We start from the raw sequence: 22,877 nt of genomic DNA on the forward strand, positions 1-22,877 counted from the left end.
TCAAGTTTAATTAGTACTTTATTTCTTTTTTGGCTACATTACACATTTTGGATATAGGACTGGTTTACAAAAATGACATAAGAAAATGAAAAAAAAAATTTAACTATAAAGAAACAGTAAACTCCTTCACCTTTTTCTGTAAGCATGGACATTTGAACTATTATAGCAAAACAAATGAAATACAGGAGGGAAGAAAGTGAGCATGAAAGATAAATAAAGGGAAATTACACAGAAAAGGGAAAGTATTAGATGCATTAAGGCATTAACAGGCACTGGTTCAACTAGGAAGACATAATAAGTAAGGCAAAATGTAACAGTAAGGTGGTCACAGGTAAATACACCTCGAACAGAGTCTACAGCACAACCAGTCAGCTACTTCAATTCAAATACTTCAGTAACAGATATTTCTCATGTCTCTATATAACCACGTAACGTGAAATGTCCTTCATATCATCTCTAATCAAAAACGACATCTTATCTTCTTGTTAACATTTAAAAGAACATTAAACTCCTTACCTACAGCACGACTCCCGTTCCATTTAAAAGAACAGTTACTCGCACACACTTCAAAACACTGCTCATGAATCTGTAGTGTCATGACAAGAATTACGTTGACGTATTTATATCTCGGTAGTCATGTTTCATTAAGTGCTTTGTGCAAAAAAACCCAAAGAAAACAATGTGTCTTTCCTTCTCTACAAAGACACGGCTGAGGAAGCCAGAAGCACAAGAAGGCGGTGATGGCTGATGTGCTTTGTGTAATGGAGCAAACATAGTTCAGTAGGTGAGGGCCGGCTTTCATTAGCTCTGTTGTGTTGGTAAACATAGGCACATTAAAAAGGGATCTCTTCACTCTCATCTCCAAGAATGGGGTGCACTGTCAACATTCAACATGCACCAGCTGCTGCTTCTGTGGCTGAAAAACTAGCCACTGCAGGACAAAATCTGTCCTTCGCCACAGCAGTAACAGCAGCACAGATTTCTCTTCATTTAAAAAAAACAAAACAAAGTAGCTACTTCACATGTCAGGTTTGGGCCTGCAGAAACTGTCGAGGCCAATGTGAGCATATAGCAAAAAAATGTGCCTAGGCCTTCTAACTGCCAGTGGTGTGAAGAACGGGAAAAGTTTTGGTAAAGTTGTGCTGCGACCTTGATGCAGAGAAATAAACAATGCTCACAGTAAAAACAAAAACAAACAAACAATAGAGCTGAACATGAATTTCTATTGTGTGGCTCTAGAAAGCTGCACATACAGTAAAAAATATTCAAGAATAAGCATACTCTCTGCCTTAAAACTACATTAGTTATCATTTGACTGACACACCAATGACAACATACGCTTTACACATTAAGGCATTGAATCTTTGGTTACTCATAGTGGCACTTAACAATAAATAGGCTTGTATTTAGAACATAAGAAAGCTCTCTGGTTGACACACAGTGTATAAGATTTTGTCTTTCTTTAAACCAAATTTTTGATCATCCTCAACACCACAATTAGAACACAGAGAGTGAGAAATCATAAATATGCAACAGACGTTTAAAGTCAAGTGTCTCAAACTTTCAGCATGCATGGAGACTTGGTCTTTCACCTGTGTGATCTTCTACTATCGCTTGATTAGCAGAAGAGGGATGGCTGCGAGTAAAGAACAAGAGGTCTAGCACTTTAGCGAGTGTCATGGCATTGCAGCAAACTGGTGGTCAGTATCAGAAAACACAAGCAGGGAAATCTTTGTCACTGACTGACTGACCAGCAGCTCGCTGGGCTAGAGGCACTCTGAGAGCACCTCATGTTTGGATAAAGATGGGTAGATCATGGGTGTGCAGGTGCACTCATTGTTGCTGTTCTGGCTGAGCTGGATCTTCAATTTCTCCACTTCATAGTTGTGGAGGTACTCCTGGACCAGGTAGCGCTCTCTCTTTACTCGAGCCCTCACGTCAGATGGAACATCAGGAATCATCCAGGCCACAAAGAACTTGACCATAAACACAACATGCTGCAGAGGAAGAGGACACAATCAGTGAAATAAGACCAGGTCAAGAAGAAGTTTAAAAATGTGAAGCTTAAAAGGTCATTAAGTGCTGGTGTTACCTCCATGATGATGATGAAAGCCAGCTTAGCAGCCAAAATATGCCAGAACTGCATGTTGTGTTCGTACCTCTTCTTATCGTCAGGAGGATAGCGGTAATCGCGATACCTGCAGAGCAGCAACACATCGGGTATTTCGTTTTCTTGCAGATTTTTAAACAAACTGTAATTCCCAATTCAAGATTATTTATTGTTATTCACAAAGGAGAAGTGTCACACTAACCTCCAGCTTTATATTGTTATACTTGAACTCTCAAAAAAAGAAAGAGAGAGCCTTTTGTGCAGCACTTTAGTTCATTCACTGATTCAAACACATTGTTTTAGCTTCTTTACCTTTAAAACCACATTCTCTTTAGGCCAACTTTGATCTGACTGGCTGCCAGAGTGCTGCACTGTAGACGACCATATAAATGATATCTGCTGTCTATGAAATTACACAGAGTCAGGAGTAGAAAAAAACCTTTCCAAGCCTGGTGTTTAAAGCAGCATAACATCTGACTTTTTGCTCACAGGAGTTACTTGTATATAAACGCAACTCAATATTTGGCCATCTTAAATGTCACTAATGTTCATTATTGTCCCACCATATATATATATATATATATATATATATATATATATATATATATACACATATACATATATATATATATATATATATATATATATATTATATATATATATATATATATATATACACATATACATATACATATATATATATATATATATATATATATATATATATATATATATATATATATATATAATAAAATACAATAAAAATAAGAAAAAAAAAATCCACTTTCAACCTTTTTGTCCAAAGAAGAATTAAATATATTATGGTACAAAGAAGCAGATCACGTTACGCATTTTCAAGAATTAAAGGCCCAGCATACCAGCAGGTGTCTTGTATTACTGTCTAAATACAGTCAATACTAACATATCACTGGTATATTGGTAATATTTCTACAATGTGACTCAACTTTAATTTTAGTAAAATAATTGTAATAATTGAATATATAGATTACACAAAAGTCAAAAGACAATATAGCTACAGTCATGCTCTCTCCATCTCGTAACTACACACACCTGCATGTTGTGATACTGCTGTTGAACCAGGATGGATATTCCTCAGGCCTTTCTTCTAGGGTGAACTGAGAGATGTTAAACACCGACAGGCTGTTGTTTATGTAGCCTTTCATATTCAGCTCATCGTGTGTACGGTAGGCATACATGTACACTAGCCGTGGGATCATATCAGAGGTGAAGGCCACGATGAATGCCTATAACAAGGAAAGAAATTATGTTAGTCTGTTTAGCTAAATAAACATAATGTGTCTGCCAAAACATTTTGAAGTAAGACCAGCACTCACATTTGTGACTACAGAGAGTACGGCCATCCCACCAAGGATTTCCTCCCAGGCTCCTATGCTGTGGGCCTTGGCTGCTACAGGGCGTCTGAACTGCGTCGTGAGCTTCCAGGCATCCACTCTGACCTCAATGATGTTGTTGATAAGTGCCAGCAGGGGTGCCAAGGGAAAGGAGGCAACGAACAGAGTGATGAAACCAAACTGGATCACTGAGACACAGAGAGGAATGAAAATGGTAAGAGACACAACAAATGAAACAGCACCATCTGCAGGATGACGTGGATCACTCCAGTCCACCAATCAATCCATACATCCACCCTATTCTTTTACTGAAGGTGAATATGTAGTTTGTAGAGCTCAGCTTCTTGTTGAGGTCAATACTAACACATCACCGGTATATTAGTAATATTTCTCAATAATCTGTCATTATTAATGTGTGTAACAGTCTGACTGTATACTGGATCTTTACCCATTTCCAGGTATTCATAGAAGAGGCCTAGTTGCCCAAAGCCCTGCAGGTCGTAGTCCTGCTCCCAGCGGCTGTACAGACTCTCCGGGTGACTTCGTGCCTTCCTGCTGCCCCACCAGTTCATCAGCCACCTATGCGACACAAGGGGGCGATAGAGGAGTGCTATTAGGGAAAAGTAATCCCTTTCACACAGCCAAATTGGAGGTTGTATTGAACCACAAACAATGGCAGTGAGGAGAGAACTATATTTCTCAGTTTCATACAGTACACATATGATTACAGTGCCAGGAGCTGAGATTGTAAATAAGTTTTAATATCCTGAGCTCACTTTGGACTCTACAATAACATTTAAACATCATAGTAAAAACCTGTCCAGCATTACAAAACTTAGCCTACAGAATTTCAAGCAAATTAGACCATTAAAAATGCTCAATTAAAAATGTTTTACTCTTCATTTGAATTATGTAATTAGTAACAATTCACACATCAAATTCTGCACCAGCTCTTGAGTACTATTTAGTGGATTTATGTTAACGTTACTTTGTGTACTTTGCTGAGCCAAATTGCAGACTGGTTAGGTAAGATTGAAAAAAATCTCTTCTTTGGAGTGATCACTCTAAGCATGGAAACTACATTTGCAGTGGCCCCACCACCGCAGATTACAAGGCATTTATTGTGGATGCTAATGAACTGCGTACGTGCATGTGCTTGCTTGTACTTACGGAACGAGAGCTTCTTGGATGTTGCCCCACACCTGTTTACCAGTCATCACTATCACCAGCTGGGTGGTCAGCTCAATCAGACAGCCACCAGGTTCACACTGAGTGCCCACAGGTCGAGGTAGAAAACAGATGGAAAAGAGCAAACATTGACTAAAATTCAGGCTGAAGCTCAAACACCAGTATGATTCTATATAACGTAGATATATCTGGTACCTCTTCATTCCTCAATTTGCTGCTTCCAAACATATAGGTATAATTTCCAGGATAGCCGACAAACTTTCCCTTAAAGAAGGCCACGTAGAAGCAGGAAGAGTAATAGTTGACAAACTGGAAGAGGAACATCTTCACTGTCAGTTTGTTCTCATACTCCAGGTGGGTCTTCGGAATTTCTATAAAACAGTAAATAGTAGTTTTTAATATACTTCCACATTTTATCAGTCGAAAACTTTGATGATGTACACTGACATGTGTACATGTAGACACAGAAAACTTGCTGTGGCCCCTCACCCATGTCAGTGATCTTAATAGCCACTCTCTCATACAACAGGTTGAGGATCATGATGATAACAAAGTTGATGCAAGAGGCAGTGACAGAAGTGGCCAGCTGTGGGGTGACGTAGGGGGCAACCACGTCCAGGTTGGTGGCGGTATTGTTCTTCATGATGCTAGCAAAGGATGCATATACCGCCAAGCGGTATGCTATGACCCCAATGATGCAGGCAATGATCAATGAGATCTTCAGGACAGAGAAAACATGAAAATGAAAGACAACTACAACATGGTACAGAAAAATCAAAAGACAGAACTGGAGTGAGAACACCAAACTAATCATGCAGACATCTGTGCAAAGAGCGAGAGCTCGTTTTTCCACGATGCTAGACATGTTAGTATAAAATGTCAAACTTGAAGTGTGCACACATGCCTCTTGGAAAAAAGTCAGGCCATATTCTTCTCATTAGCTTAGTGACATGTTACAGGGCTTTACAAACAAAAATACAACAGTAATGAGGTTTGGACCAGTATGTATAAACTTTTAATGGCTCACAGTTCAAACATTCATATCATTTTGCCAGTATTCTTAAAATCAGACTGTGCACAAGTGCCAAGAACAAACAAAGTGAAATTGTAACAGTCTGAGCTACCAACTTGTCTGTTGTGCTTATTTTATACATACCAGCCCTGGTAATAACATATTAATGATTATAATGAACAGTTTCTTAGTAAGGACAAATGACATCAGGTTGATGCACAGATGGAAAGATGGAAGGTCTTTAAACAGATAAATTGTACCAAAGATACTATGCTCACCCACAACAGGACGGTAGCTCCAGACAGGCATATGCGTGCACACTTGCTTGTTATGGGTAAGTAAGGCTCCATTTCCTAAATTATAAGCAAGCAAAGCACGGACACAGAGGTCAGTCACCCTTTGTTATATCCTGAAAAGAGAGCTCTAAAAGGCCACGTTCCTTTAATTACCTGTACCCTCACAAGTGAAGCAGAGCTAGTAATTGTAATTGTATTAGCCTGAGTCCAATTCTGTGATTTTCTGCTCTCAAAAACCTCCAACAGAATAATCCACCAGCAGACAATCAGTAAACGTGGTGGAGAAGGAAACCCGTGCCTCTGAGTCTTTCCAGAAATATCTGTTATCTACACAAACTACATCACACCAAAGCCTTCTCCTCATCAAGCTGGCATTTCATGTTGAGTACCCCTCCCCCCCCTTACCCAGAGGATCACGCTGGCCCAGCACAGAAACAATTTTCCCATTACATCTGTAGCAGTCCTTTCAAGAACCCACTCTGATTCCTAAAGACGAGCAGGATGTGGTCATGGCAAATTTTAGAATTCTAGTAAATTCTGTGTCACAGCCGCTAATAACTTAACTAAATAACTATGTTCTCAAAGAATTTTGATTTAAGCCATGAAAGCGCCTCATAAATGAGCGCAACCAGTGTATAAACAATTAATACAAGGGGGTTTGAAATGTGTCGTCAAGTCCTACCATTCAGGATACTTTGCCTGGCAAAACCTCGTGTGGCTTTATATTACAACAGGATTATACAGGATATTAGTGTTTCATGAGCACACAAACACCTGAGTGATGCGGTTCAGCTTGCGGTTGGTGCACTTGGTCTCATACTCTGGCCGAAGCTGCAGCTGTTGTTGCTCCTCCTCAAAGTCAACCAGATCCCACTCGTACTCCAGGCGCGCCTGCCGCCTCTTCCAGAACTCCAGAAACAGCGTCACTGCAGAGACGTAAGTTATTTCAAATCAATTGAATCAAATTTCTATTAAGAATATTGCCTGGCTTAGAAAGGCATGTTTTTTTTAAAAGTTTTGCTTACTGCTTTGACAATTCATTACATTTGGTGTAAAACAGCTCATTTTAGATCTAAAAATTCTGACTAAAAGTTCTTTGACACATCCTTTAAATTCAGAAAAGTTAGCAGCCATTTTCATTCATGAAGCAAGGGCAATGAACAATAAACAAGTCCAGACATTCACAAGTGGCAGGTAACAGGAGACAAGTTCTTCCTCACTGAAAATACCCCACATGGTTTTAGCTGCTTGCCACCCAGGTGGAGCACACAGAAGGCAGGACATGACATGCATGCACTCACTGTGAAATCTCTGGACAGTTACCTGCTTTATTCTCATATGAGCACAGCTGGACATCACCCAGCTTTTTGTTCTTACATACAACTACACTAGCTAAAAAGTTTAGGGCTGCAGTGCAGGCGTGTAAATGATTTAACAATTATTCTGAATGGCTGATAATCCCACTAGGTGGAGCACTGGACTTAAAAATGCTAAAAGCAGAGAAGTGACACGTTTACTCACCCCAAATCCCCATGAATATGGCAAAAAACACAGTTGCCACATTGTCAAATAGGTGTGATTGCTGGAAGAGAACATGTTAAAGAAAAAGTGAGGTAACTGAGAACTGATTTGATGACATTAAGCTGCAATCGTTTTTTAAATGTCACATATTGTGGGTAGAAGATGAATCATGATAACTACAACAATTACTCACCCACGAGGAGTTGCATGTTATGTTGAGTCTCCAGTAGGTACACTTTTGGTCGCAAAGTGGACACATGACAATATTGCCTCCAATTTCCTCACTACATATTTCTTTACTGTAGAGGAAACAAAGGATTTTAAATGAAAGAGATGATTATATTATTAACATAAAAAAACTAATGATGCAATTGCATCTGTCAGATGATAAAAACTCGCCTCCATTCATTGTCGTCATATGTCAGGAATCCATAAACGAAACAAATTGTCCCAACTACAGCAGCGAAGAACAGCATCTCAGTGTAGAAACCCAGCCACGCAAAATAAATACCTATCTTTTCTCCATAATATTTCCTGTTGAAAGTTGAAAAACAGTAATTATTGCATTAATTCTGATGTCAGATTGGATCATGAGCATTTTCTGCTTAGTGTGTATCCAAAGAAAAGCACTGTTTTTGAAAAAAACTCATTGAATAAATGAGAAAACAAATGAGGTTAATCTGTAGCTTGAAAAAAAATCGCAAACGTACTGAAAGATAAGAAATATTTAAGAAGGGTTTGGGGACCTTTTGAGCTTTGTAAACAACCAATCAAACAGAAAGCTGGTCTCAATTATTGCTTATTTTAACCCACATAGTGTTTCAATGTTTCTGTGCAGCTTTTATGGATTTTGAATGAACAAAATTCCCAACACCTGCACTCTTTCTCAAAAGAAATAAGAGTCATTTGGCTGTGCATTAAATTATCATTAATAGGCACATTTTTTGTTTGCTTCATTTTTGTTTTTGTATTCTCTGCTTTACTGTGAATTAATGTTTTGAACATATTAACACAGATATTTTAAGAAAACAAAGACAAGTACTTTGTGTTGAGGACTTACCTCACAAGATTGAGGGGTTGCTCCTTGAAGAAACAAAAAAATTTGGCCCAGTATTTGTAGAGATTGAATCTTTCACTTTCGCAGTTGGGATCCTTTGACTTTGTCCAGTACCTCGACTGAAGACACACAGAAGACATAGATCACTGTCATTCATTGTATGAATAGATGGTACTATTCAAGAACAACAGATGTATATTCCACTAAAGAACGATTAAGAAATGTCTAAACTGGACTAGAAGAAACTCACATCATGCAGAGGAAAGGCAGCAGTGTAGGTCCCATTGTTGAGCAACCTCTTGATTCCCTTCTTGTCTCTATCCCCACATTCATCCTTAAAGTATGGACAGCGTGCCAGGATATAGTAGACCTGTTCATGAAGACAGAAACAAAAGAAAGTGGGCTTATAAAACACAACCTTCTATGCTGGAAGGTTAGTTACTTAAATACCTCTGTTGGAAAAATGTTATTGTTGCTAATTCAGTTCTGGACGCCAGAGTAATTTTAGAACTTCAAGATGACAAACAAGATAAGCGTGCTTACGATCCTGTTGCGAGTAGAAGGAGGGAAGAACGTCTCTTTGTCTTCGATAAGGAAGAAGTCAGACTTGCTCTTGTTGAATGGAGCTGTGAAATAGTCTGGCTCAGGGTTCATGATGTGCTCCGGCAGACGGAAAGGCGTCGACAGCCAGTTCATGGGGATCTCGCTGTTGTCTGGGATATCGTTGACCTTGAAAGGAACCTTGATTTTCAGCACGTCTGCATATGTGGCCAGTACTTCCCATGGAGCATGGATCTTGACAAAATAAGTCTTTCCATCCTCTGACTCCTGATAATAATGACAGTAAGTAATATTAGCACCGTGTTTGTGGTGTATAGAAATGTCTATTACAGAATAATGAGTGTAATGCCTTTAAACTAAAAACTAATTCAGTAAAAAAAGGACATCATTAAAAAGTGATAGGTTTTATATAGTTTATATAGTTGCTTGCTTGTATAGTTTGTTTACTAAATAGCATTAAGGTCTTATGACATATTATGAGGAGTGACCAAAATCAAAAAAATCTGGGAATCTGCCCAAAACAAAACAACTTTTGTTGTTCTACATCATCTTTTCAGGCATGTCTAAATGGTTTTCAGTGCAACTGTGTGTTTTTAGATCACTCTGTACAAATGCCCTCGAACTTATCCCCTTAAAGTGAATCTCCTTCTGCATCGTGTTTTTTTTTTTTTGTATTACTTTTCCCTGGAACACTCTCTCACAGTCTGTTCTCTAAAACCTAAAAGAGGAATTATGGATTTGATCAACTGGTCCCTGAATGCAATTGACACCCCTTTCTCAACGAGAAGTCTGGGCTCGGGTGAGCCTGACTGCTGAAGATATCTACCTATTCGGAACCATGGTAACAGGGTTCTTGCTGATCGGAGCTGGCTTGGCCCTGGCTTATCGAAGAATTAAGGAAGCGGAACCGGCTGTTCAAACCCCCACAAGCTGCCCGCTGGGATTGAAACGATGGGACGAGGCACGAGTTTCTCAAAATGGGCTCATTGAGTGCAGCACGGATAAGATCTTGGAGAACCGCACGGCTGCCGTGAATACTCAGAACAAGACCTCTGAGTGCAAACTGGATTACATCTGGAGGGGCTCGCTCGGAATAACACCTCTGAGCGCAAATTGGATCACATCTTGGAGAAGCTCACTGCGGTTGTGTGTTCTCAGAATCGGCTCTTTGAGCACAAGAATGACAACATCACGGAGCGTAAGTTTGATAACATCATGGAGAAGCTCGCGGCTCCCCAACGGGAGATTGAGTGACCAGTGTTGGACTGTTAGAACAGCTTTGAAATTCATATGAGTTGTTCGCAGTAAAGTTAAAACCACCATCACTTCATTCGGATACCCCTTCGGCGCCAGCTGCTGTCTCAAGGCTGGAGCTGAACAAAACACCCTGATAACGACTGTGTTGAGACTGTTCTTCCCATTCTACGCAAGGCCACCTGGGTTGGCTGGAAGACTGTTTACTTAGTCTGGCAGGGCGAAGGACACTGTCTCAGCTGAACTCTGGACACACACACACACACACACACACACACGCACACAGACATATATACACATGCAGATGTACACTCATCCCCCCTCCAAACGCCTTCTACGCTTATTCCCTTCCGATGCTGATGGTGGATCATGGAGACCAGCGCATAGGCTGCAGGCCCGGATGTACTGTCTACATTGGCTGTCTCTCACCCCTTACCCACCCCTGTTGCTTGTCATGTGTTTCTTTGGTGTATTAGAGTTTTTTTCATGTGCTATGTGCAGAGGTGTTATTTTTCTGTTCTCAAACTGATCTCCCTGTTGGAGCTCAGTCTGGGGGGAGTTATTTTTTTGTCCTTATCTTTCCTCATGTTGTGCTTTTCCATGTTATACCTCTCTGACCTGTCTTCCCCATGTGATGTTTGTGTAATGTATGTATGGTCGGAAGGGTAAGACGGCGCTGGCACGGCTGGCAGCCTTAACCCAATTTCCCTCGGGATGAATAAAGTATGGGGAGGAGCCCACGTAGTGAAAACTATGACGCTGTGGCCAAGAAACTCAGCGTGAAATTACCACACACTGGTACACACCACACTTCAGGTGCTTTCCCTGAATGCTCTCACTGATAGCATGTCAATAATCACACTCTCTGGACAAACTCAAGGTTCAAAGCCCCCTGAATGATGAGCAAATACCTGATTCTACTATTCACTTAACATGTTGCTTTCAAGCTTGTAAGCTTTGGACATCTTGGTTGAAAACAGCTTGGTTATAGACAGAGACCCAGCTCTCACAGTTTATAACCGTCTACATTAAATTTGAGTGTATTTGATGCACAAGTTTATGTCTGCCCTCTGCGCATGTTTATCGTAGCCTGGACAGTGCAGTTGGCCATAATGGGACTTCCAGTGAGCCATGCTGGATGGAGTTTGGACAGGCAAGGAGATGATCTTGAACAGGAGATGGCAAAATTTACATCAACTGAAGTTATTGATTTTTATGGACCTGTGGACAGAGCTTTTTGATCACACCGTGAACAAAACACCATTGGATTGTGTTTATCAGCACATTCGCCGAACAAGTGAAAGATCCCTGGAAGAATCCCTGGAGCAGCCACAAATCCCTTTTGGGTTGTGCAAGGTGTACACACTCTGACAACTCATTAATGCGGAGCTACCCACTGTGGTGACCCCTTGTGAATAAGAGCGCAGCCGAAAGTGGTAGCTTACAGTTTTATCTTCTGTCTCCAGCTCCAGGCCGACTTTCTGTAAGTTGGATTCATACACCCTCCTCCTTTCCTAAAGCAGTAGAAGAAGAAAGCAGCAATACACATGGAGAAAATATTACCACAAAGCCAGTGTGGGGAATATTTGTATGCTATTAGAAGTAATGATAAAATATGACCTCATCTACATAACAAGTGAAATAACAAAAGCCAAATAATTTAAGTATGTTGAGCCAAAAGCAAAATATAAGCAGAAAATAATACATTATAAAATAATAATAATGAGAGGGGGGCACATATGTGCAAGATTAAGAGGAAAATCATGGAAACATGGTAAGTAAAAAAGACACAAGTGCTACAAAACAGCTAAAAAAGTGTTATATAAACCATGGTGGACAAGGAAGTATCAGTTACCAGAAAGAATAGGTAGTGAAAATAAGCTAACAGTAACATGACAAAAACTTCCACAGTATATGACACTTAAGTTTAATGTATCAGAAATCCTCTTGTAGAAAATAACTATCTGAATCACTGCAGAAGAAACCTGACAAAAATAAAATAAATAAATCCACCTTGTTAGAGCTGAATTTTAGAGTCACATTTACAATGCATGTGGATAACACACAGGAACTGGCCTCCGCTTTACCCTTCCTCATACAGTGGAAAAAATTAGTGGTTTCCTGACCAGGTGGGAAGTTTAACTGTTGACTCACCGACTGAGGCTGTAGGCAAAACTGGGAGTTAGCTGTGGAGTGTTAACAAAGCTAGCAGCTCAGTATGAAACAATGAAAGCCTTTCACCACTCAACAGGTGACAAAGCAGAGTTATTATATCTTTGAATTTTTTATTTGTTTTTATTTGTACATCATTATAAATGTCTGTTTTTAATACAGTTTAGTTTCAGTTAGCTTGCACAGAGAGCCTGCTCTTTTCAATTTACCGTAGCTTTTAGTGATTAGAAATGTTTTCATATTTATGAATTTCAGTGTTAGCTTTGGTTTTACATTAAAAACATCATCGTATTTGACAGATGCAAGATATATGAAAAAGCGTTAAAAAAAAAATATGACATCCCAATTTCAATAAACCTATGCAGCAACACTGCCTCAGACTAGTTATGCTGACAAATTTGACCACATGGACTAAAAAACAAATGTAAAGATATTTCCTGCAAATTTTTTTTTGTCAAGATGTTTTGTAGGTAAATATTTAATATTTATTTTTTATTTCAGTTTTAGTTAACTATAATAATCCTGGAGACAAAACCAAATAAATTAAATTAAATTAAATTAAATTAAATTAAATTATTAAATTAAATTAAATTAAATACAGTTTTCTTTACATAGCACCAAAATACAACAAAAGTTGCCTCAAAGCACTTTATATTGTAAGACGTAGGAAGGAAGTAGGAAGTAGGAAGGAAGAACTCCCTTTTAACAGGAAGAAACCTCCAGCAGAACCTGGGTCAGAGAGGGGCAGCCATCTACCTGGACTGGCTATGGGTGAGGGAAGAGAGACAGGCCACAGCCAAAAACCACAAAATAAATAAATAAAACAGACCATTAACCATATGGTACCTTATTAGAAAATACCTTGGGAGGATTATTAACAGAAGCTGACAGCAAAAGTCTTCCTAGCTTTGTCTGTTTTGTGGTATTTATGGTATGCTGTTGAGTCACAGGAACCCACAGGATGTCCTGTATGAGCCACCTCGGACTGTTAAAATCTAACAGCGGAAATAACATCAACATTTAAACTGCGCTAAGATATATTAAGTGCAATTGTATGCCACTCTCTTCAGTTGTGGATACAACTGTAACAGCATTGTATACGCAAAACATAAAAAAAAGAAGTTAGTCCAGTTAGTGATAACTGAAAAAATGTGATGGAAATGTCTTACCTGTTTCCTTTGATCGTCTTTATCGTCAATATAGGACAGAACAAAATCGATCCTGCGCACTCCATCACGGAAGAACACGGAGTCCTTACTGTATTTTTGCTTGTCAATCTAGAACGAGATAACACAAAGGAGGTGAGATTTTAAACACTCATAAATAGACAGGGACTGATATTTTGCAATCACCACAGCAGACCAGAAGTCAAGCTTTGCATCTAGTAGATAATGCAAAAAAATGCGAAATACTGATAATTATCACTCCAAACACAAACAACATGCCAAATGGAGGGTAGCGTCTTTGACTAAGATGTTTATTGTTTGTTGTCTGTTTTCAAGTCATACTGAACAAGACGATAAATCTGTTATATCAAAGGGCGAAACTAAGACAGATATCAAAGATCAAAACTAGCCATTGCTGCACTTTAATAGTCTGTTTTTCTGTAATCAACACTGACCTCCAAAGAAATTCCAAGTATGTGTATCAGCCCCACAGAGGCAGTCGCTTAGGTAGCTACAAAAACTGGACCGCAAAGGAGTGCTTTAGGAGAGGACCCATGACTGGTTGCTGCTTCAGCTGTTCAGAAAGCTAAAAATAACTATGTACAATGTGTTTCCCTCTGCCACATTACAGCAGCAGAAGGACTGCAGGCAATACACAGAACCACTAAGCAAAATGAAAACCGTAATATCCATTTCAGCCACATATTTGGCTAATGTCTTTGCCCCGTCCCATCACGGCAACACTCTGGGGGAAGGGAGGAAAGGAAGTGCACTTTACCTTCATGGTCCACTCCCTTTATCGTTACGACGCAGCAGCAAACAGGCCGGCTGCCTGATAGAGCTAAACTGCTTTACTCCTGGGAGTAGAGTCCAGGCCTGCAAGCACTGCCTTTCTCACCCTCAATCCACTGATCCCCATCCAAACGGGAGCCAACCAGTCCACTCACCTCCCAGGACAATCCCTCACTTCTTGCTCAGTCATCCATAAAAGCAAGAGGAGGGACACTGGGAGAGAAACACAGCACAGTCCTAGAGATGACATCAGCAGAGGGGTAGCATTGCTGCTGCCAGCTAGCTAATCTAATAAGAGCACAGCATCAGGAAAGGGGGGAAGTCATGTGACTGAACAGTATATTTGTCCCTCAAATTACATCATCTCAGGTTTTCTTGGTTCAAAAGTCAAACAGTTATATGAAGAAATCTTTTCTACAAAGGGTGATAAGGGGGAGATAAAGAAAACCAAAACTGATAACTACTGTGTGGCCTTGGGTCAACAGCCTCAGACAAGTTGCACAATTCAGCTACAAAAGTGCTGATATACTTTAAATGCTTCAGCTCCACAGCTGTCTCTACCACCCTGACTGGCCACTGAACTACGTGGTCAACGTGTACAGCTTGTCGTTTCCAACACCGTCACAGTCTCTTATCCCAAATTATGCATACGTTCAAACTACTGGTCTACACAGCCTCCCAGCCCGGACTGGAACGTGCTGACCAATGCAGGGTGGTACTTTCTGTAACTGGGATGTTGCTACAGAAACTCTCTAATTTACAGTAATTACAGATCAGCCATATGGAATCAGAGCATCAGCTGGGACGTGCCCCTGCTCAGAGAAACTGCAACAGCCACAGACTTCTATACATTTATGAACTAACCCCTAACTACTGGGCATTTTGACGTGTGCCTTTTATCTTAATAGTGTAGGGTAAATGTAGAACATGGTGTAACACAACTAGGCTTCCAATTCAGGGGGTAGAAAACAAGTGGAAATTTTCAACTTACTTTCAAGGTACTAGTTTTTTTGTGGAGGGATAATTTTGACCATGAATTTTTACTTTAGGTCACTTAATTAGTTTGGAATACACAGGAGCTGCTGAATATACTTTAGTTGTTATCGAAACGTAATTGTGTTATTTTTACTTTTTATTTCTTTTTTAAGGTATTTGAAACATTAAGAGGAGGTAAGAGACCAGCAGAGAATGTTACTCCTATGCTGTCCAAACCAAAGTATGTTTTAGGTTATGGTGTATATCAACTTCAAAGATGACTCATCTGACAAAGAACACGCCCCCGTCTATCCTCAGTCTGTGTTTTTAATCCACCTTCTCTAATGCGCTTTGATTTTAGTACCACTCAATCTAACATCCAGGCGGTGTATTAGCTATATTGTTTTAAAGTACTTTAGGTGCCCCTTTTTTCACAGGAGAAAGTAGATGGTGACTGCTGTATCACTGCAATGTCTTCTCTGCTTGCAATAAACCATCGCAATCTGCATATTTATTCTAAACATGCACTTTTGTGCAGAGCTAGATGTCCAGCTGGATCTCCAGATTTGCAGAAAATTACATCTGGTTTAGCGGCATAATACAAATATGCACATAAACCAATCCTCTTGAAGAGTTACATGTAGTTTAAACTGTACTGTCTGCAGTGAAACAAGATTTCTATCCCTGTAATGACTACAGAGCCAGTTTATACATGTGCTGCCTTTAAAACTCCTTGATGTGACCTTATGCTCAGCTAAATTGTAGTCCTAGAATGTAATGTCCTTTTTTACCCTGCAGATTGGCTGCTCTGAAAAAAAGGTCACACTTTTCATTAACATGGATTGCACAGTTTTTAAACAAGGCCATACTGAAGAGGATTCAAAGGCAGAAGCCTACAGTACAGTATATGGTTAGCCACACCACAGTGCAGTCCTGTCATAAGCAAAGGGTAGGGCTGTGATTACAGCATATACGGTTCTGTACTTGACACAGACACACACAGACACACACACACGCACGCACGCACATACGGTTCTGTACTTGACACAGACACACACAGACACACAGACACACACACACGCACGCACGCACACACACAAAAGAGTTAGGCAGGTGGAAATCTGCATGTGCAGCTGCTATTATGCTGTGGCACATGGTTGGGTTGTTGCTTTCTTAGTGAGGCCAACAACAATCACAGGTGAGAACAAAGCAAGAGAAAAGGCCTTTTTCACCTTTAATGAACCCTCACGATACATCAACAGCATGTTTCCATTTCTCGCAGCAGGCAAAACAAAACATGCCTTCAAAAAGCCAACATCAGCTCTCTACCAAGAAATGCTTATTGATTTCCTCGACGTCCAGGTTTAATAGCCTGAATGTCTAATACTGCTAGAGAAACTCGACCCTGAGCATACATTCTGAGCAGCAGGTAGGAGATAATGGGTGGCTGGTAGTCACACATATAACGAACAATTCTGCATCATAACACAAGCCTGTTTTACCATGCCATACCCTGGAACGAAACTTCAGGAATAGGGCCCGTTTTCTCGAAAGCTGTGGAGGAACCGAGTGCACAGTGAGAGAAAGCCTGACAAAACGATTCAAAGCAAAAGTCAGCAGCATAAAGCTAAAACAGAAGCGGCACCCTTTTAGAGGGGAACAGGCTCACCACGCTTACATTACATCTACATACGGTTACAGATTATGTCCAAAAACACTTCATACATGAAGATTCAGGCACAATCACAGTCAGTTAGAGGTTTGAGGCTCAGAGATATGAGACACGACAGAGACGTGATGACACAGACACAAGCAGCAACCATCTGTGCCCCTGACTGGTGTCTTACCCCAGTTAAAGCATTGATTTGCTCTATGGTCTGAGGCTCAAACTGTGGACTGTTGCTGTGGTCAGAGGGAGCCAGCGAGGCCACGCTGTTGTTGAGAGACTCACAGCTCTCTACACGCACACCGGGCGTTAAAGCAAACTTTAATTAGAGTATGAAAGGGGAGAATACATGAGTATTAGACTTATACCTAAATCTCTTCTGACATTTGTACGTTGTGAAACAGCATGAATGGACTAAAAGATGGAAGTAAACTCGGTACAGTTATCTGTAGTATTATACACACAAAATAAACTGCTTTGGTAGGTGGGTAAAAAAAAAAAACGTGGATAAAGAGGAGGAAGGAAATCTTGATTAATCTTTGTAATTATATACAATATGCTTCCTGGAACTATGATTACAGGCAGGGAGCTGAACTTGAAGCTTGGACCTTCTGCTCCATAAATCTGACTGCAAAAGGCTTTTTTTTCATAACTTTAAATAGCAGGTACTGCAAAACAACTAAAGCACCTACAATCATTAAAAAATGCAAAAATAAGATAACAATAATAACAATAACAAATACTTAGGGCTGCCACAAACGATTATTTTGATAGTCGACTAGTCACCGATTATTTTTGCGATTAGTCGACTAATCAGATCATGCATCCATTGGACGTAAAATGTACAGCTTATTGCACCAGCATGCATCTGCTCTTATATAACTATCATTAGCTTACAGCTTGAAGTGTTTAAGGTATGTGCTAACTAAAAATAAAGACAAGATGATAGTTTATTACACTTTTAATGAAATTTGCAGATTGTTTCAGTGAAGTTTAATAAACTCAGCCGTCTGCTCCTTGCTATCTAAAATATAACAGGACACCGGAGTATATTCTCGAGCATCTCATACTTCTGATAATCAGTTGTCTGCTTGACGTTTATTCATCTGTGCAAAAACTATAACTTTATTTCTCAGCCAAACCAATTTACTCAGGAACAAATAAAATACTAAAAAAAAGCCAAACAATAACATTTTTAAGTTATCTAAGTGACTTATATTACATGTTTAACCTGAGTAGCGAAAGACGGCGGTGAGTTTGAAAACGATTTGCCGGGAGTCCGGTGTTCTCACCGACTCTAATGAGCCTAGAAACCCAGCTCGCTATCGAGCTGGTGGGTAACAGACGTCTCCGAAAACGTCGGAGCGCTTTTGAAAATATGTGATGTCTTGATAGACTGAGCAGATATTTGAGGTTTACACAGCTACATTCTCACCTGAAAATATGTTAAACGTTTATTTTGTGACCCAGAAAGAATAATAAGAGTAATATTAAAACTAACTAGCTGCCGCCATTGTTGACAACTGCGCTGGGCCGCGCTATGAATTCTGGGACACAGTTTCTTCTTCTTCGGGGTTTAACGGCAGCTGGCATCCTTGTACAGGCAGTGCTGCCATCTTCTGTTTCAGTCCGTTATTACACTCTTAAATACTACTACTTATTCCTGCGTCTTTTGGGATTTTACAAAGCTTCAAACGACGCGTCGACTATTAAATTAGTCGTCGACGATTTTAATAGTCGACGTAATCGTGACTAGTCGACTAATCGTGGCAGCCCTACAAATACTACTTAGAATTGTTGTGAAAAGACGGTCAGTGACGGAGTTCTTGCTTTGTAGAATTGTCTGTGCTGTGAGTTTGGTTTTTACCTCCGATCGTCCCTGCTCCAGCGAACCTGAGCTGGATGAGGCATGATGGTGATAGCCATTTACATCATCTGCAAGACATAAAGATAAAACACAAAATTAAGAATACAGTTAGCAGTTAAGGGATGAGTCTCTTACCAGAATAATAAGAGTAAAGTAAAAAAAAAGAAATAAATAAAAGAATAATAAGAATAATCAAAAAAAGTTATCTCAAACAGCCAGGATAATGGCAAGAACAACTGTCTGAATAATGACAACGGCCCATGTTGTGTTCTATATTTGTACAGCATTTTGTGGTCTTGTGGGGCAAACAGGGTGACTTAACAGTGAACGACGCTACTGAGATGAATATGCACCCATTTCAGAAGTGACTGCAGGAAACAAGCCTGCTAAGTCTGGAAAGCCCCCCCTACAAGTCTTTTTAAAAAAATGAACACAATGAAACCGGGTCTTAACTGAGTTGTACTTTACCCACCGCTCACTGCCTGGCATGTAATTACAACCTTCCAGATTATTCTGAGAAAAGAGTTACATAAACAAATGGAAAGACAGATGAAAAAGCAAGACAAACATGGAGCACTGCTTGTACCGCTACAGCTAAAAAAATATAAAGCGAAAGGTCTCGGGCTCCGTGTCTGTGTTTTAAAATAGAAAATGTTCTAATTGATAGTCTCTCTCTCTACGGTTATATTTAGTCTGGGCTCAGCACAGAAAGAGTGTCTACACAGACCTTTGTCTGCATTATTAAACGCCAAGTTAACAAAGTAAAACTTGGTGGTGCAAAACTGAAATGACAAACATTTATTATAAAAGACACACTCCAAAACTGAAATACAAACTCCTTTCTCAGCTTCCGAACAACAGCATTAAGGCCTTTCAGCTTCTCGCAAACAGAGAAGATAGTAAGTGACTTTCATTTGGATAGATTTCTTTTGCAACATATGACAACGCCTCTCAAACAGCTGAGCTGAACAGCTATTCTTTGCACAGTTGGGCACACGATGGTGTGCAATATTAGTCCGTTCATTCATGCCAAGAGTCTTTTCCCACTAAATATCCTCTACAGTTGAGGCTTTGTTCAAGTGTGAGCAGCTGATCAGTGGAAATGCCACAAGACTGCTTCCCTCCCTCTTTCTCGCTCTGTTAGCCACTCAACCATAAATGCTCAAGGGGTCAAAAATTGTATACGTTGATTATTTACACAAAAGCTACTTTGCAACGCAGCACATGCTGACCATAAATGGCAAATGCACTGCTACATCGGCGACAAATATGGTCAGACAACAACTGCAGCCAAATCAATCTTACACCAAGCCCAAAGTATCACAACAAAAAGCCAAAATTGTAAACAACTTTCAGCGTAAGCATCATGAGATATATATGAGCTTCAACAGCAAAGCTGCACAAATTTAATGTCTATGATGTACAGTACAGAAAAACAAGCATCTGTATCCAGATGTTTTATTCTGGTATGATAAGTCCATTTTGGTTAAAATTCAGGAGAGATCAAGTGCAAACTTTTCTCGGATTTGACAGATCTATCTTATTATAACTGGTATAGCTGAACTCAGGTGGAGGCCATATTTTAAACAGTTTTAGCTTCAACTCAAACTGCTACATTTTGCCCATAGTGAAAGCAGATGTGTTTGTTTGGTTTCCTCACACGCACAGGAAACCAGTACTCACCTGCCATGTTGCAGAGTGGTTGGTTTCAGATGCACACATACACTGACTTTACAAAACTTAGCTCACATCTTAATACAATGCTACTACAAAGCAACAACCCATGTTAGTTTGAAAGCCGCAATCATGAACAGCTCTGTGATTTTTACATACAAACTGTAAAAGACATAATCTGTACTTCTATACTGTAATAACCAAGTCATCCGTGATTTCTGTGAGATATGTTCTGCTTCTGTTACAATGTTATCGCAACAAAACACCAAACTGACAGAGGACGGCCCTGTGGTTATCACTTTCCTTTCAGCCTAGACTGTTTGAATGAAACACTTCATTTTAACATTGCTGATAATGGTTTCTGGAAAGCATTCAGGATGATTCAACTTTTAATCATCAACACACTTCTCTTTTTTTATCCTTAAATGGCAAAAAAATGAAAAGTAAATAAAATCCGTGTCCTTCCACTGGTTTAAAATTCACACTGGCTGGAAACAGAGAGGGATTTGGGGTTTGTTGCTGGTGGATAACGTGGTTGTCTGCATATGACACAGTATTTCCAGTGAGCAGGCCAGCTGTCAGAGCCCAGCTGCACATAAGTCACTTCCATGAAGAGAAAGGCAGACTGTGAGCTGGCTGGAGCCTTAAAGGGGAAATAACCAGGGTGGAAACGCTTTAAAACAGTGAAGCAATTGCTACATAATTAAGTTTTAGTATGCCCTCTGTATAACTGACGGTGAGACAACTAGCCAAAGAAGAATTATATTTGTTAACCGACTTAACGGTTACTTTAAAAATATGCTAAAAAAAAAACATTCAGAAAAGTTTCATTTATATTGTTAAAATATTAAAGGTCTCATATTTTAGTTGTAGTTCAATTTTGGCAAGCTTGTGAAAGTCTGGGGTACAGACTTGAGAATACTTACCTCACTACAGTAACTTCTCGGCAGGCTGAAAATCTCTCAGCTACATTTTAAACGTTGTTTTTACATGGCCGACTAGTCCTGGCTCTCAGCTACTTACCGCTGAAAGAGTCTGTCGGGCTCATCTCAATTAAGCTGTCTCCTCCCGTTTTCCCCGTTAATCTGTGCATTTTGAGATCCTCGCGAAGCCAAGCCGTGCTAATCCGCTCTGGTCTGGACTAATATATTCCGAGCCAGGCGTGTTCTGTCTCGCCCGAACCGCTTTGATTCGCAGTCGATCCCCCTTCGGGAAGCCAAAAGGCTGACTCACTCGCAAGGCTGCCCTCCTTCACCCACTGACCGCTCACTGGCGCATCACCACAGCCTCAAGGGAGGTTCATGAGGGAAGTGCCTCCACGCTACTAGCCAATAGTCTTCCCCCGACGGCGAACAGGCACTGCACCCAAATGTCCACGTGCTATGTACACTGAACTAATTCAAGAAGATAGTCCAGGTGACAATATTACCCTTACCGGAGCTAAAACACAAAAACAAAGAAACAAACTAATGATAATTTAACACATTTACATTCAATTTTTGTGTTAATAACCTGAATCTTACCATTGTTGCATTGTTCTTCGTAGATAGTGTTAGACTGTATTGTATGTATTTGTTAAACGTATCTCTCTTTCATTACTTTCTTGTATTTAACTTTATTCAATATGACCTTGACTGGTTTCTTTGTATTTTTCTTATAAAATTATTTGGATTTGTTTGTTTGTTTGTTCATACTATTTCCCCACAAACATGGGACCCATGTCAAAATTCCTAAAAGTTGTTGGTAAATTTAATTTTTCCAGGACTGAGCAGAAAAAGCGCATCCCGTGTGCACACACCGTATAACTCTGTGGAAGCACCTATTTTGACTGTATGGAAAATAGTTACATAATATTATTAACCTGGTTGTTTTATTAGATATATTATGTAATTCAGTTCAGTTTTATTCATACAGTGCCAAATCACACGAAGAGTTACCTCCAGGCACTTTATGCTGTAAGGTAGACTAACATAACTCAACAATCACAGAAACCCCTGTGATCAACCACTTAGCAGCAATAGGAAGTAAAAACTCCCGTTTAAGGGGAAGAAACATCCAGCAGAATCAGGCTCAGGGAGGGGCAGCCAAATAAGGGAGGAGTCACCTGATCCAGCCCTATAAGCTTTCTTAAAATGCAAAGTTTTAAGCCCGATCTTTAAAGTAGAAATGGTTTCTGTTCCCTAAATACAAACT

At 39.9% G+C, this 22,877-nt stretch overlaps 1 protein-coding gene across 2 annotated transcripts; it reads right to left on the reverse strand.

Moving 5' to 3' along the window:
• On the reverse strand, positions 1-22,019 carry ano5a (anoctamin 5a). 2 transcript variants are annotated; one of them, XM_019361693.2, is made up of 20 exons: positions 21,708-22,019; positions 19,011-19,078; positions 13,714-13,821; positions 11,818-11,886; positions 9,101-9,385; positions 8,808-8,927; positions 8,561-8,676; positions 7,900-8,034; positions 7,694-7,799; positions 7,501-7,561; positions 6,754-6,905; positions 5,962-6,036; positions 5,161-5,389; positions 4,867-5,042; positions 4,654-4,751; positions 3,932-4,062; positions 3,466-3,671; positions 3,182-3,375; positions 2,093-2,198; positions 1-1,997 (listed from the first exon to the last, which is right to left on the reverse strand). In XM_019361693.2, exons 1-20 carry the CDS (start codon positions 21,775-21,777, stop codon positions 1,767-1,769), a joined length of 2,736 nt encoding a protein of 911 aa, XP_019217238.1. In that variant the 5' UTR covers positions 21,778-22,019; the 3' UTR covers positions 1-1,766. The 2 variants fall into 2 exon arrangements, with proteins under 2 accessions (XP_019217238.1, XP_019217239.1); XM_019361694.2 differs by lacking the exons at positions 19,011-19,078; positions 21,708-22,019 and adding an exon at positions 14,489-14,697.
• Positions 22,020-22,877: the final 858 nt, after the last annotated feature.

This window comes from Oreochromis niloticus, linkage group LG7, assembly GCF_001858045.2.
Source record: "Oreochromis niloticus isolate F11D_XX linkage group LG7, O_niloticus_UMD_NMBU, whole genome shotgun sequence".
In the NCBI taxonomy this organism is placed as follows: Eukaryota; Metazoa; Chordata; class Actinopteri; order Cichliformes; family Cichlidae; genus Oreochromis; species Oreochromis niloticus.

Coding starts and splice junctions, on each gene's coding strand:
- ano5a (XM_019361693.2), bottom strand. CDS start 21,777: ATGCACAGATTAACGGGGAAAACGGGAGGAGACAGCTTAATTGAGATG. Junction 5,043..5,160: donor TATTAAGATCACTGACATGG/GTGAGGGGCCAC, acceptor ACTGTTTTATAG/AAATTCCGAAGACCCACCTG. Junction 3,672..3,931: donor CTATGAATACCTGGAAATGG/GTAAAGATCCAG, acceptor TCTGTGTCTCAG/TGATCCAGTTTGGTTTCATC.